This window comes from Epinephelus fuscoguttatus, linkage group LG7 (genome assembly GCF_011397635.1).
Source record: "Epinephelus fuscoguttatus linkage group LG7, E.fuscoguttatus.final_Chr_v1".
Classification (NCBI taxonomy): domain Eukaryota; kingdom Metazoa; phylum Chordata; class Actinopteri; order Perciformes; family Serranidae; genus Epinephelus; species Epinephelus fuscoguttatus.
The window spans coordinates 19,308,124-19,324,990 of record NC_064758.1 but is presented as its reverse complement, the minus strand read 5'-3'; the positions used below and the strand labels follow the sequence as shown (position 1 = coordinate 19,324,990).

Here is a 16,867-nt window from a genome sequence, read left to right as displayed (position 1 = left end):
AGAACTTGAAATCATCAGTTGGAACAACTTGCAAAGCGGGACGTAAAGTAACTCATTTTACAATCCAGCTTTAACCATAGTTCCCTCATGTCACATTAAAATGAAAGGGACCTAATGTTTCAGTGGAGTCCAGAACAACTTTATTTGTCTGACAACACCCAGACATGCATTAGTGAGGAAAAATACAACCAAGACAGTTAAAAACTGTGCATAGGCTTCCAGTAAATCATAAATAAATGAACAGATGAAACAATGGCTATAAGGATTTTTTTCACAAAGCACTGACACATGGCAGTGGGAATAAAAGAAACGGAATGAAAGATACTTTTACAAGCAGGTAAAGCGTAACGATTCCTGATGGCAGGAGGGAAAATCCCCTCTCAAGGATGTGCTCAGATAGACTCAGTACGCTCATCGATTTCATTATGATTTGTTGGTCAGAAAAAGAAAAACTCAAGTCCCTCTGTTCCACCCCGCTGATCTTTGAAGAGATCTTAACAGTCCTGCTCAGGCAGTCTCTGTCTTTCACCGACAAGCAGTGAAACAGCAGATAAAAGAAAAGGTCAGAAGACTCCCAACAAAAGAGAATAAATGTGCTTATGGAGAGGAACTACGTGTCTGATGAAGGTGCACTCTCCTCTGGCCACACCTCATAATCATCTCTGTATTTATATCCAACCTTAATTGATTGGTGAACACTGTATCACAGTACTTGTGAGAATAATTTACATTTAACTTACATTTAAATTAAAAAAGCAAGAGCACAAACATGGTCCAACTCAGTAGCTGAAGAGAAGACAACAATGCAGCATCGTCTGAAAATTTAACAAGGTAGCTGCCTACTTTACAGTTTGTGCAGCTGTCAGTATCCATGATGAAAAGTAAAGGAGATAAAACACACTCTTGGGGTGAACCCTTGCATTCAAAAAACAGCCATTGACAAGAATTCTGTGCCGTCTGTTCGTCAGAAAATCTAAAATCCACAAGACGTACAAAGAAGATGGATTTGAAAGACAAGGTGTGTGTTTGTGTGTTCAGAGAAAGCGACTGGATTATAGTAATTGACCAGAATAAAAACTCAAACTGAAATTTTGAAAAGAAAAAGTAGTAGTCTGTTCAGTACATAGTGTAAATACACCAGTCATTATCTGAAATATATAGTCAGTTTTTGAAAAGTCAGACTTCTCAAATCAATAGTATGACAACATCAGTTTTGTGGTGAATACAGGATTTCTTTAACAAGCTGACTAAAGGTCAACAATACTTGTCTAGAGATCATCTTCTTCACTATCTCCTTTAACAGTTTTGCACACAAAATAATTCACATAAGAAGACACGTCGTCTGTCCAGCTGTCTTTTCAGTGGAGAAACAGCTTAGTTGGACAAAAAAGGCAAAGTGAGATGGACAGCAGTTCAAGGTTGAATGTACACACTTTTCCCAGATCATACAGAGCTTTCACACACAACAAGTCTTCAGTTTGTCCATCTTGTAACAAATAGTTTTTCCAGTTTGAGTTGTTTTCTTGTTTGTTGTCCTCACCTTTGATATTTTGTTTATTGTGTTTTTTCCCCGGCAGGTTTGATGGGTATGCCCAGCGATTCCAGCCAGCAGGCCCGGACCGCCTGCTCCTACCAGCACTCGCCTGGCGCGGGAAGCGGCGGCGGTGGCCACCACCACCAACATAACCACGGTCAGGCGTCGCACCACCCCCATCACCCCCAGCAGCACCTGTCCCCTCACACCACCCACAGCCAGCACCAGGCGCACGGTCAGCACGGCCAGCACCAACAGCACCCTGCTCATTCGCAGCAGCACCCATCTCTCTCCCACACTGGACAGACCTGCCCCACAACAGGTGAGATCAGAGCCATGCAGAAAGATAGGAGTGGAACATTTCTGACTTTGTTGACACCTACTGGTAGTACACCAAATCAAAAATGGCACAAGGAAAACATACGCAGTCACAATAAGTAGACACATAAAGAATTCAAATTTGCCTTTAAGCAACATGGGAGACCCCCGAATTATTTAAAGGAATACTTCACCTTCCAAATGACCATTTGTATTTGAAGTACTCACCCTGTGTTACGCTGAATTCCTCAAGAAAACTTTGTATTTCTCGCATACCTACATGCTGAACGAAAAATCCAAAAACAGAGAAAATTCTCAATGAATTGAAGTAATTGGGGTCCATGTTTAACAACATCAAAACTGTATCAAAACATCGGATTACAAAGTCACACAACTTGCTCAGCATAATCCAAGCCCTCTTTATTCAGTTGTATGCTCGTTACTATCCAAACAGTCAGACCTTTCCAACGCAAAACTGAACTAAAAGTGAAACGTATCGCTCTCTTCAAAGCCAGACTCCATTTACAAAAACAGTAATTTTACCTCCCTGAACATGGGAGCTGTTCTTCTACCACTGCCTCAAATGGTAGTTTATTTGTGTTACTGCACAACTTTTCCTGAGTTTGAACTAACCCTTTAAAACACCACAGTCACAAAATAAGACAAACAAACTAACTGATCAAGGCAGCAGTAGATCAGCAGCTCCTGTGCTCAGCGAGGTCAAAATCACTGTTTTTGTCAATGGAGTCTGGTTTTGAAGAGAACATTGAGAGGTTTTACTTTTTCAGTTCAGTCTTAAATAAGAAGGATGTAGTAAAAAGGAAGTATTGAGCATATGACTTTATAAATGAGAGTTAGATTATACTGCATGAGTTGTGTGAGAGTTTGTAAATTGATTTTTTTTTTTTTTTTTTTATATATAGTTTTGCTGTCATTAACCTTGGTCACCTATCACTTCAATTTATCAAGAATTTCTGCGTTTTTGTTTTTTCATTCACAAGGTTTTCTTATGAATTCAACCTAACACAGGATGAGTCAGTGATATATAAATTATCATTTGGGGGGTGAAGTATTCTTTAACAATACTCTAGAGCAGTGGTTCCCAACTGGAAGTTCACAGGTCCATTCTAAATGGACCGCAAGTGACTCGCAACTTTAAAATATGTAAAAAAAAAAAAAAAAAAAAAAAACACTGTATTTTGAAATACAGTGGATGTCTGGTGCAAAGCTTTTAATGTGAAGTGTCGTTTCCTGCTGTAGAGTGAATGACTAACGAACAGCTGTCTGACAGAGATGGCCAACTAACTTGAGGACATGGCCAAACCCAAGTATGATGCTGAATATATTAAACTGTGTGGAACTTGAACTTATGACTAAGCAGAAATCTGGACCCCGTGGCTGGACCAGTTGGGAACCACTGCTCTAGGATGAAGTTATGGCCGTTAATTTGAAGTATTTTATTGTTGTTAATGAGAAATCACAGTTTTGTATGGCCAGTGGCTGCATTACACCACCCATGAGCCTTGATCGCTATTGTTATTCACATCACATAGTGTATATTTGAGTATAAATACAAGCAGCTGAGTGGGAGAACCGTTAATGTCCATCTCTTAGGTGTAATCACAAGTAGGAGATATGGGAAACTTCTGACGGCTATAAAATCTCCCACTTGGGGAAAGAACTTTAGAAGTGTCCACAAACCGGTGCCAAAATGGCTCCGAAGTTACCATACTGGCAGTTTAACAAAAATAAAATCCAACATCAACACTCATACGGTCAGCGCAGCCATTTCTCAACTCTGCTGTATACCTTATTTACTGATTCTTGTGAAAAGAGCCCACAAAGTGTACGCTATAGTTTCCTGTTTCATATACTGTATATTGATGCTGTTCAGCAGCAAACAATGATTCTACTTCTCCTGACTCCCAGAGCCACATTGGTGTAAATACAATTCACCTAATATATCCGAATAGACTTGTTTCTGCACAGACTCATTGCATTTATATTATACTCTCTCCTCTGTAAGGTCCCAGAGCACTGGATATTATGAGGCTGGGCTGATACAGACAGGCTTCTCCAAAGCTTCACTGAGGCTTTTCCTGCTCATATTCCCAGTCTTTGTTTTTTTTTTTTTTCCCCTTTGTGTCTCTGCAACACAGCTCTCAGGCCAAAAAGGGACTCTTCAGACATTATTTATCTAGGTTAGTATTCCCCTCAACCAAGCAGAGGATGAATGAAAGCAATCCCTCTGTCTTTGATCCACGGCCTCAGAATGTATTGTTGTTTAGTTTGTGGCGGTGAAGGCGGTGAAAAGCATCTTCCTTTTTCTTTTTCTTTTTTTTTTCCCAAAAGCAGAGCTGTGGCTGGAATTTTTCAATGTGAAGTCGCGCCACCTTGTGGTTGAGAGCAGAACTTCACTGAGACACATTTCTCTTTCTAATCTGGATTAGCTCACCTGTTTCAAATAATATGACAGTGTCACACTGATCAAACTCAGCTTGTTGTCCTTGTATTTAATTTAGTGTTGAAACCAGGGCTGCACAATTAATCAAAATATTATCAAAATTGCAATATAGCTGAGTGCAACATCCAAATCGCAGGAGCTGCAAGTTTTTAATAACGGTGAAATGTGTCACAATATTGCATTATAGATGCTGGTTTGTTACAGACACCAGCAAAAATCACATCTTATTTTTTAATTTTGTTTTTGTTGAAAATAAAATGTAATAGTTACTATCTCCTTAAAATTGTCAAAATAGTCACAATATTACTTTTATTTTTATTTTTTGTCTTGCATATTATGCAGCCCGAGTTGAAATAGTAAGTTGGAAAAGAAAAAAAAGTCAACTTTGGTAACTGATGAATCATTGACGTAGTTTATCAAGAAAAATGCCAAGTGTTATTTGGTCTGAGAAAAATATGAAATTTTTCTGCTTTTGTCTGTTATATGTAAACTGAATATCTCTGAGTTTGGAATGATGGTTAGACAAAACAAACAATTTGAAGATGTCACCTTGGGCTTTGGGAAACTGAACGATAAATTTAAATAAAAACACTTCAGCCTAACTGATAATGAAAATGATTATTCAAGTCAGCTCTCATTTATTTGTTATTCAGCCACTTGACAACATTTTTCAAGGTGTGTTTGTGTGCTGTCTCTCAGGCATGTCAGCAGACTGGTACCCCAACCTGGACTGGCTGAAGGAGAGCTGCCGCATTGCTACCAGCTACAACTGGGCTGACGTAGACCTCTCCCCATTTCAAGGTAACACACAAACACACACTCATACGACGAGTCGTGGTGCCATCAGTGTGAACAGCATCTGAAATGAGCATTGATAAAGCTGTCTGCTGCAGCCTGTTTCGACACAGTGAGAATTGATAAAATGCTTATTATGCCGATCAGTTACTTTGATTAAACCATTATGATTCCTCTCTGCGCTTTCATATACACTCGCCCTTGAGGCACAATATTATAACATCCAGTGTTGTAATAGTACTGGGCTAATAAAAGTCATTATCCTGCATCTGAGAGGTTGCCCTCTCTGTTTCTCTCTCTCTCTCCCTCTCTCTCACTCACTCACACACACACACACACACACACACACACACACTTGCTGTCTCCCTCCCTCCCAATTGTATGATGTGAATAATCCAATTAGGCCCCGGCTCAGTAACAGCCTCTTATCACGGTCAGTGCACAAAGCCGGCAACGTCCACACACGATGGATGACGACGGCTGGTCTTATAACACACAGGCCCCGCTGCCTCTCTCTGTCTCTCTCTCTCTCTCCTCCCGCAGCGCTTGACCTCCCTCACACTGTCGTAATGCCATCCTCCACCGTCTCTGGCTCACCCCCAAAGAGCAGGGACCGAGCCTTTCGTCTCTGTCGCCGCCAAACACGAGCCATATGAATTTTATTTTTGGTAATATTAGACGGCAGGTTGCTGTATAGGAGCTTAGGTGCTCCTTTGTTTGAAGAAGAGGAAGTGCGATAGGTTCAGGGTCTCGTTCTGCGTCGCCAAATGTGAACAGGCATGTTGTCAGGAGACTGATGGTCTGTGACTTGTAATTAAGGTGGAAGTATAGTGACAGTTGAAATTATAGAGAGGTTTTTATCTTGGATGTGACTTCACAATGATATATGGTACATATAATTTATTTTGCATTTTTTGGAGGTTAATTACATATGATTTTCTGAAGTTTTTGTCTAAGGTCCTTTGAGTGCTTGTCTGGAACTTGTCATTTCAGACAAGGAATGTGTTTAGGGCTGTTGGTCTAATGTAAAGAAAATATAACTTCCGATGGAAGATATGATTTAAGATGGAATTCATGCATGAGTGCATACTTTATTTTTCACTTATAACAGTGATCATTTTAGCCTGGTATTTCATCTCATTTTTATCCTCACATGTGTTAAGGTCCAGTGTGAAGGATTTAGGGGGAAATATTGGCAGAAATTGAATATAATATTGGTAACTATGTTTTCTTTAGTTTGTAATCACCTAGAAATAAGAACTGTTGCGTTTTGTCACCTTAGAATGAGCTGTTTATATCTACTAACAGAGCGGGCTGTCTTCTATGGAGTTCGCCATGTTTCTACAGTAGCCTAGTATGGACAAAACCAAACACTGACTCTAGATAGGACCATTTACATTTTTGCAGTGTGAATGGTCAGTGTAGTTCTCCTACACAGTAGGCACACAGTTGATTGATACCTTCAACCTCACCGCGTGATGCCACTAAATCCCTCACAGGAGACCTTAATTCTCCCAACTTTACCTTTGTAAATCCTGGAAACATTATTTTGTATTATAGTTAAGATCTTGAGAAGCCAGATATGTCATGTGGATAAAATGATTCACAAGACATTGATAATTTTAGATTTTGGGTAACTGTGCAGCCATAAAATGGCAACTGGTAATTTACTTTGGTGTTTTACTTTAAAAGGAGACCTACTATCCTCATTTTTAGGTTCATACTTACATTCTGGGTTTCTACCACAACATGTTTACATGCTTTAATGTTCAAAAAACACTTAATTTTCCACATACTGTCTGTGCTGGAACACCTTTATTCCCCCGTCTGTCTGAGTGCCTGTCTCTTTTAGACCCTCTACTGAAAAAGCCCAGTCTGCTCTGATTGGTCAGCATTTCCGGGTCTCACACGTCTGTGCTGTCAAGGTCTCTGCAACGTCATTGCATACGGGGAGCTATATTGTTTTTTCTACTATGGCGAAAATATGACCTGCTTTTACTATTCTTACCATAACCCTAACCAGTCTCACTGCTCCTGCCTAACCCTATCCAACAAAGTGAGCAAGTGCTGGCCAGTCAGAGGCAGAGTAGGGTGGGTTGAGTCTTCATGCTAGTCGTAAAAAAAAAAAAAAAAAAAGGCAGGTGGGGAACGACTATAACGGATTATCATAAAAGCTTCTAACCAAACCAGATGTGTTCCAGCAGGAATCTGATCTGAAATCGTGAAGAAATTAACATCAGCAACCAAACTGACATGTTTCCCCGATGTTAGCATGTAGCTACATGTAGCAGTGTATGTAATGTAAACACTTGCAATAGCGTGCATGGAGCAGATGACCATACAAAGACAGATGTCACAAGCTAATGTCACTTTGTCTCAAAGTAGAAAACAATGTTGGATACGGAGTATTCAGAACAGTCTGAAGCCTGAGGTTTTTGCTCATAGGGATATTTATACATCAACATACCTTACCTCATTATTTGAAACTTAAGCCATATTTAATATGAACATTTGACATTGTAACATTATAAATATATGACAGAAAATAGGGAAAAGCATAATAATGAGTGTGATGTAGCTTCAATGAATGATTCTTATAGGCAGATATTGCAGCTGAAGTTGATAAAAAGTAGAAATAAAGGTGGATAAATTTAGAAATTTAAATATTACTAAAGACTCACTGACGTTAAGGCTGCTGCTGTGACATACGTGGAGCATTCAGACCTGTCTTTGCCACCTTCGTCTGTCTGCCAGGGCTGAAAGAGAGCATGCGGCAGGCTGAGCTCAACAACTGGTCGCTGGATGCCGCCCAGATGGCCGACCTCTGTTCCTCCATTAACCAGTTCTTCACAGCCACAGGGGTCATCCCCCCTCAGGGCGCCACCCACCCACAACCTCAGGTCCAACACCCGACACCACCAGGAGCGCCACAGCACCCGGCTCAGCCACACGGGGCGATGCACCCAAAGGCCAGCCAGCACAATCAGCACGGCCAACACAACCAACATAACCAACATATCAGCACGGGTCTGTATATAGAGAGTGGTGTTTTCCTCATTAGATACACTAAAAAAAAATTCATATAAAAGATATATTTTATGACTCAGGTGTTACTCCAGCTGTCAGATAATTTAAATAGAGTAAAATAATACAATATTTCCTTCTAAATCTTAGTGGAAGAAAAGTAGGACATGTGCTAAAATTAAAATACTATACCATTATCTTAAAACTGAATATTTCACCCTCAAACTGACCACTTGTAAATCAGTAACTCACCCAGAGTTACGTTGAATTTTTGAAGAAAAGTGTTTTTATTTCAGGCCTCCATAGTGCACGAAGAATCCAAAAAGGGAGGATATTCTTGATGAACTGAAGTCACAAAGTGAATGTAACACAGAATAAGTACTAGAAATACAGATGGTCATTTGAGGGGTGAAGTATTCCTCTAAGAATGGTATTTTAGAAACCTTTGACAGTAGGTATTCAGAGCGTTTCTGCACTTGCCTGCTGTGACGGAAGCTAAATTACAGCCTCTCCTCACTGTGCCATTGTTTGCCTGTTATAGATTTACAAGAGAATTATGGATGTTGTCAGCTTCATGGCGACTGGCGCAAAGATACGAAGACGAGGGGATATTTCAGCAGTTGGAAATCCAGCACATTCTGTAGGATAACTCAAGCTTAGCATAATATGGCAGTAAAACTGTGTGCGGCACACGATTGCAGCTCCTGTTCTGCAAAGACACGTGTGAAAGTCGGGATGCTAATCTGACAGTTAGTCATTGCCCTTTTGTCTGTTCTCCCACAGGGAACATGTACATAGACTCGAGACAGAGCATTTCCTCTCTGATGGGCCCACCAGGATACCCCCACATGCCTCCTATGAGCAACACGGCTCCAACCATGACAGGTGACTCCTCCATCGCTCACTTAACAGGTCAGGAGGAGCAGGTGGAAATGCAGAGTGTGTGTGTGCATGCAAACAAGTGTATCTAAGCAAGAGTTTGTGTTTGTCACCATCGGAATGAGACAGTATAGTCAGTATTTGATCATAATGATGTGGAAGTCAGGGTGTCTACAGGTCCTTAAAAAGTCTTAAAATGTCTTAAATTCAGTTTTACAACAATAAGGCCTTAAAGTAATTGAATAGTCTTAAACTTGAATTTGTGAGGTCTTAACTACTAATAGCTAATATTACTTATAATATAATTTAAACATCTTTTAATTTGTTTTTGTGAAAAGGAGTGAAGGCTTTCTATGTAGAAGTCCACATATCTAATGTTACAAATGTTACAAATCTTTAAATATATATATATATATATATATATATATATATAATGCTGTCATTTTACTTAATACTTGCTCTTACCTGTTGGCAAAATGTAGATTAACTTAACTCACTCTAATTCAAATAACCATATTCCTACATAACACTTCTGCTCAAGACCATATGTATATGACTTGCCTGCAATGCTTATCTGCGATGCTTCAATAAGTAAAACACGATTTGTCCAAAAATCAGTCCTAAATTTGGTTAAAAGGCGTCTTGAAGGGGTCTTAAAAAGCATTAAATTTAACTGTCTGATACCTGTAGACACCCTGGTAGTGCTATGACATCACGATGTAATACCATGATGCAACATCACCCGACCAACTTGTAATTAAAGGAAAAGGGAAAGAACCATAAAGTCATGTTTTTTTCAAGGTCAGCACATTTTACCATGCATATTAATGCATTTAATCACTGCATTGAGAACAAACTATACATATACATACATTGTCACACATTGGCTCAGAAAATAAACAAAGTATCTGTATCTGTACAATTAAAGGGCTTTCTCCAGAAATTTAGTATTGCACTTTCATGAATTTGAGGGACACGCAAGAGATTTGATGCTGCAGAGGCTGAGGTATCCTGACCTTTAGTTTCCAGTGTAGGTCAAACTCTAGAAACACTGGATCCTACATTTCCCATGACTGAAGTGATGCCACTTGTAATTTTACTCAGACTGAACAAAGTCCATCCTGGAGAGCCTTCATAGCCGAGTGGTTACAGCCACATAACCACAACGTCCTGGGCTTGACTCCAGTTTTGTAGCATGTCATACCCCTCTCTCATTCCCTGTTTCCAGTCCACACTGTCATCTGTCAAATAACTGCAAAAATGCGCCCCAAAAAAATCTTTAAAATAACCACGTCCACAGAAGACATTATGCAGCTTTTTCTTTACGGGCTACTAGTACTAGTAAACTTATCTTCATGTATAAAATAGGTGGAGTACCGCCTTAAGACTTTGAGTTGTCTCCGTTTTTACAGAAATAAATCGTTTTAAACACTTAAGGTTCGGTTTAAATTAAATAAAATAAAGAAATAGTTAATAATAATTAAATGCCAGGGTTTTGTGTGCCAGTATCAAAGTTTTTCCTGTGTCCTGCTGCAAGAGGACACTGTAAACCCCGAGTTTCAGTGTTATAAATGATCCTACTGTAACAAGGACAGCTCTGAAGATAAAGATACTTACAGCATGCATAATGCAACACATATTGCTCCACCACACACTAAAGTCTCACATATTATCATATAGTTGAATCAACACCTCTCTCACAGCCTAAAAAATGAGTTTTCTAAGCTTCATAAAGATTCAGCAGCTTTTATTGCATTGAATCATATTACAAGTTGCCCGTGCCATTTCGTCCACCCACTGTATTTATTTTGAAAGTGAAATTACAACAGTTCGTCATTAAAATCACTGAAATGTGGCGCCACATTAGAATTGCCATTTGTTTCTAGGTGGATGAGAGTTTAATGTGGGCTGGATTGTTTGATGCTGTTACAAGGATTTTGAGGGTTTTGGACTTATTAGGAATTTAAGAATTGCCAGTGACATGATCAGCAACCATTTTCTATTCAAACCCTGTGTTTCCTGTTCATCATTCTACTCACAAATATATAATACAGATATATGATACAGAAGTAGCGTTGAAATGTCAATGTGTGTGCAATGGTATCTTTTAGATTTAAAGTGACACTTCAAACCAGAACTAAAAATTCATGTTTTTCCTCTTACCTGTAGTGCTATTTATCAGTCTAGATTGTTTTGGTGTGAGTTGCAAAGTGTTGGAGATATCGGCTGTAGAGATGTCTGCCTCTTCTTGAATATAATGGACCTAGATGGCACTCAGCATGTGGTGCTCAGAGCCCATAAAAATACACTTGAAAAACTCAACAGCAGTGTCTCTTTCCAGAAATCATGACCTGGTGACTCAAGATAATCCACAGACCTTGTTGCGAGCAGTTTCACCTGTTACAGCTCAGCCGAAGTGGACGTCATTTATGTTTACATCTTGCGCTGTCATCCATGAGTAGATGCACACTTCCTTCTGCCGCAGTGACAAAGTTGGTGTGTGTAGTTCAGGAGAAAGAAAATACTTCAAGGTCTGTGGATTATCTTGAGTAACCAGATCATGATTTCCGGAATGAAACGTTGCTGTTGACTTTTTCAGTTTTTTTTCCCGTTTGAGAGCCACAAACTGAGTGCCATCTAGTTTCATTATATTCAAGAGAAGACAGACATCTCTACTGACAATATCTCCAATACTCGCCAACTAATACCAAACATCTAAACTGATAGATAGCATACTAACTGTAGCTTTCTTTTTTTTTCAGGTAAGGAAAAAAAAAATCTGTATTTTTGATTTTGGGGTGAACTGTCCCTTTAAGGCATGTACTCTCCTTCCATGCTCAGGTCATCTCAACCAGCTGAGCCAGCAGCAGCAACAACACAGGCTTCCTCTGGGACACTTCCAGGTGAGGCGCATGCTCGCTGCAGACGACATCCAGGACGACTTTGACTGGGACTCCATCGTCTAAACTGAGCCGCTGATGGAACAGAGGGACGAAGAGAGAGACTGGAGATGTGAGAGAGAGAGAGAGAGAGAGAGAGAGAGAGAGAGAGAGAGAGAGAGAGAGACATGTGTTGACAGGTGAGGTATGGAACTAGCTGACCTTGTTTCACCTGTGTGGAAAAAAAAACAAACAGAAGACAATCCAACAGAAAACAAACGGAAAGTCACTTTTCTGATCTTGCTGGCTTTTTTTTCCTGATCCAAGTGGATGGTGAGTCTAAAGACAATCATTTAAAAAATGAGACTTAACACGGGATTGGACCAAGCCAACATGTAAAACACACATCGTCCAAAGCAAAATGTCGTCTGAAGCTCTCTGAATTGTCTCATGTTGTGTCCCCCTCCAGTACCAACAGGGTTACAAGTCGCCAAAGTGTTGTCAAATTGTCTGTGAATGTTCTTTTCTTAAGTCTTTTGTCTTTTAACTTGTGTCCCATATCTGCAAAGTTTCAGTGCCTGTGCCTGAAATGAATAGAAACGTTTGTCTTCTCCAGACTCCCTGTAGAAAAATCATCTTCCATACTTATTCAACCAACTATTTCATTCTGTCCTCGTAACATCTCTTTGTTCACTCTAATACTGGGCATCTGTGTGGCTGTGGCTCTTTCAGCCACAGTTAGAAGGAGAATTTATGAAGAAGAAAGTAATGATGGTGTATCCGTTCAACTTTAATCAACAGTGGCTGAATAAAGCGCCATCTGCTGGTTAAAACGGACACCATCATAGCTCCCTTTGCCTAAAAGTTCTATGCATCACAGTCTGTTCTTTCTTTGTTCTGTCACCACTTCTAAACTTTCATTTTGTCATTTCAAATGTCGTTATTGTGTGTGGAACAGTCCATGGTGCCATGTTCTCAGGGTGTTACATTCATATACCATGTCAGACCAACACAAAGCCATTTACATCTCTGTACGTGAGGTACTTGCGTGTTGTTCGGTGCTGTCAGTGTTCACTTCCTGTTGGCGAACAGTGAGCCTCCTGGTGACTGTGGTCAAAAGGTTAAAAGGTATACTATGCAGGATTTCCCTAAAAAAACAATGTGTTTAGAAAAGTAATCCCTCTCAATCATCACTAATGACCCACTACAAGTGTGTGGCGGTGTGTGGATCTGCGGAGATCCTAACTGTGTATTCTTATTTTCCTCTTATTTTGCTATGTTCGAGACGTTTTTGGGCACAGTGTACAGGTGAGGTCAGGACTTTACTAAAAAGTAGCACCCAGGGGCCGCATACACAAAGCTTACTAATATGGAGAGTTCTTAAAACTGTGACGTTTTCTAAGAATTTCCCCTTAAAGTTAAGACAAAGTCCTGGTAAAGATGTTATTCACAAAGCATCCCAGTCCTTAGGAGAGCTCCTAAGGTGAAAAACTGTTCGGAGTAGGTAGGAGGACTTCAAAGAGGCTTGAGAGTTTTTAAGTAGAGGAGAAAATGACAGGAAGACAAAGAGGTAGGAGAAATATTCCACAAACGCTGGATGACAGTGAGATAATGAAACACTACATATCAGATCGTGCAGTGATAATGTTTGTGGTCAATCTCATTAGAAATGCGCTCACATCTCTCACTCAACCTTATAACACTACAAAGCCAGGAATAAAGTCATGACAAAGATATGTAAAACATTGCATTAGCAATGACTTGGGTCTGTCTCAACCTTCAGTCAGCAGAGTGTTCACACTCACAATGACAGCACCCTCGGTGTCATATTGTGACGCAGTTCATTTCAATTCCACTGGGCGTCCACACCTTGCAGGCTTGCAAAAGGACAACCTATCACATCTTTTAATAGAATGTGTCGTACGTAGCAACAGGGTTAACCACCCCAGAGAAAAAATTTGCTGCTCACAATAGTTTGTTCTTTGTCTCACCAGAAATAAATCTGCTTCTTATTTGGAGGTTACTAAATTGTTCCTCCTGAACCTCACTCAGGAGACACAAGGAGCAGAAGAATAACTTAGCCAGACTACTTCTGCTGCTCACAGGCTTCTCAGAGGTTTCTATACTCTGAGAACAGATACACAGATTTGAGACTTGAATGTGATCACTGAGACAAATTTCTTGGATTGTGCAGACTCATTTATAAGCCAATCAAGTTTTCTTCTTTGTCTTACCGTTATCTCAACAGCTTATTATTTCAGACAAATGAAAATTACTGCAGTGAGAGAAGATCCTACACTGAGATCGGACTGAGACGAGAGGAAGGCTATGTCAGGAGCTGAATTTAAGAAGTATGAAAAAATGGTCCCAGTCTCATATTGATGTTATACTGAGCTCAGTTATGTGTAGGGGAAATAGGCAGGACAAAGTTGAGATCTTATTTTGAATCTTCCTTTCCTCACTAAAAGTTTCCATCATTTCCTTGCTCAGAGTTGCTCTGAGAAGTTTCCCAACTCATTTCCAAGCAAGGACTCCTTGCTAGAATTTCTTTTGGCTGAGTTAGGAGCTCTCAGAGAGTATTCTCAGAATGTTTGTGAATACGGCCCCCGGTGCCAGACCTTAAGCAGCATGCATCCAAGAAACAGCTACGAAAATTGCGGACACAGAGCCAGAAACCCCCCCGCAAATATAGTGTGGCAAAACATCAAACAGACGAAGCTCATTCCAAAAAGAGATTGAATCTGGGGTTGGCTTCCACTTTCAGTTTCGTGGGTGATACTGTTTACAAACAAGTTACGGACATTTCCTGCATAGTATACCTTTTAAAATCTTCATTTGTCAGCTTATAAGCTAACTGATAGAAAATACTGTGGAATAAGCTTTTCAGTAGCTCAAACAGCCACTAATTAAAATGAAAACGAGACGCTGGCTATGCTTGGACTCTGTCAAATATAATACATAGTTTTCTGAGGTATGATTCAGTTTGTCAAGGTTTTTTTTTTTTTTTTTAAATTTTGGGAACGTGCATATCAGTTATGACCAGGCACAGAAGGTCGGGGGTGATTTCAAAAATGCCTCATTTATGAGACGACGCGCAGTTTTTGCACAACACCAAACTCGATGGCATCTAGTGAATGAGAGAAATAAAAGAAAAACCGTGAACATTTTTATTTCTTTGTTTCAAAAAGACATTTAAAAAATAATAGGTCAGCAAAGGAGCAAAGACTAAACAGAAGTTTCAAATGCTCAAACTTTTCTTACTGTGATGTTTAATTTTGTCTGTGTATACAAGTGTGTATAGTCCTCTCTGATTTCCTTTATCATACAGCTCAAAAAATACACATCAGAAAGAAGTAACTTGTTCATATTAAGTGGGTACAAAGTGAAATATGGGACCTTAAAGTGCTCTTTTGTTTGGAAGATCTCAGTGATTGTTCGAATGGTCTAAACAAGGTCTCATTGTAAAACAAAAAAAACAAAAACAAAAAAAAGTAAGAAAAATACTCTTTATTATTGCCATTAAATGCTGTATTACAGTGACCAGCATATATATATATATCTTGTATGTTTGTGTGTTGTTGTCCATGTAAATAGCAGTATGTTACTCCTATGTTTGCCCTTGAAAAACAGACTGAAAAGAGAAAACAGCAAATGGAGAGAAAGTATTTTGTTATTTGTCCTTCGGGAGACACAGTATGTATATACCTTCAGTATATTGTAAATAAGTGATAAAAAAAAAAATTGGCGTTTTGTGTGTTATAAATAATCTGTGTATGGCGGTTCAACAGTTAAAATCTGTTTCAGTGTTTATTAAAATGTCATTGACCATTTTTACTGCGCTAACCTCACATCTGCTGTCGTTATTTCATCAGCATGTTTGAATTATTGGTCTGAAAGGAACACTTCACGCACAAAATGACCATTTGTAAATCAAGTCATGCTGTCTTACCTCGAACTCGTGAAGAAAATTGTGTTTTTCTGATATGCCACCATGGCTAATGGTGGTCATATTGATACATTGATTGATTTGGGAGCATGTTTAACAGCAAAACTTTATCAAAACATCTGTTTTAAAACTCTCACACAACTCGTGCAGTCAAATCCAAGTCTCAGTACTTCCCAAACACATGTGTTTTCACTAAAACTGAACTCAAAGTGAAACTTATCTGTGCTTCTTTCAATGGAAAAATCATTTGTGTGGGAAGTACTGAGCATACAGCTAGATAAAGTTGTATGACAGTTTGTAAATGGATGTTTTGATGTAGTTTTACTGTTGTTAAACATGGTCCCCAATCAATCAATAAATCAATATGTTCACTGTTTTCATGCTGCTTTGACCCTCATAGGTTGTTGTCCAACAGGTGTCAGCCTAGTGCCAAGCAACAGTTTGTTTGCCCACCATCTGCATGTAAACTCAGCAGACCACCCATGCTTGTCTGTGTGAAAGTCACACAATGTTCTAACTGTATTTACGGCTTCTTTTCATTGGGAAAACCTGTTTAAAAAGCAGCTCTCTCGTGCTACTGTCTGACGGCCACAGATGTACGCTTCCGCTTTTCTTTCTGAGAACAAGGTTGATGATTTTAAAGATCAATACAGATGCATTACGGGTGCTTGTTTCACTGAGTGTTTGCTTACTGTTAAAGATTGTGATCTAGTGAAGCTGTGTTTTGTTGCAGACACTTTCTTGGCTCCGAACTCGGTGATTAAGGATTATTTGAGACTGCTCAAAGCTCTGTTTACATCTCGCTCCATTCATTCAGGAAACATTTAAAAGCCTGTTGCTTTAGCTTTCTAATTGTCTGAGCTGGCCCGTTACAGTTTGAAGTGCCTGTTTTGTCTTGATAAATAAGTAGATGTTCTGTTTATTGGTGTTTCCAAGTATAAGTGTGTGCGCTGCTGATATAGCAGGGCTATCGAACAGGAGGGCTGGCTGTGCAATATCAGCAGCACGCACACACACACACACGTGCA

General features: G+C 39.6%; 1 protein-coding gene across 6 annotated transcripts in view; it reads left to right on the top strand.

Annotated features, from left to right (window-relative positions):
* Positions 1–15,723, top strand: part of LOC125891717 (forkhead box protein J3-like) — a 91,769-nt gene extending 76,046 nt beyond the window's left edge. For 3 of the 6 annotated variants that reach the window (XM_049581184.1, XM_049581181.1, XM_049581182.1), the window contains 5 exons: positions 1,578–1,856; positions 5,016–5,117; positions 7,866–8,138; positions 8,919–9,047; positions 11,856–15,723. In XM_049581184.1, coding sequence (XP_049437141.1) covers positions 1,578–1,856; positions 5,016–5,117; positions 7,866–8,138; positions 8,919–9,047; positions 11,856–11,980 — 908 coding nt within the window. In that variant the 3' untranslated portion in view covers positions 11,981–15,723. The remainder of the gene's footprint in view (positions 1–1,577; positions 1,857–5,015; positions 5,118–7,865; positions 8,139–8,918; positions 9,048–11,855) is intronic. The other 3 variants (XM_049581185.1, XM_049581187.1, XM_049581186.1) reach the window with 3 other exon arrangements.
* The last annotated feature ends 1,144 nt before the right edge of the window (positions 15,724–16,867 follow it).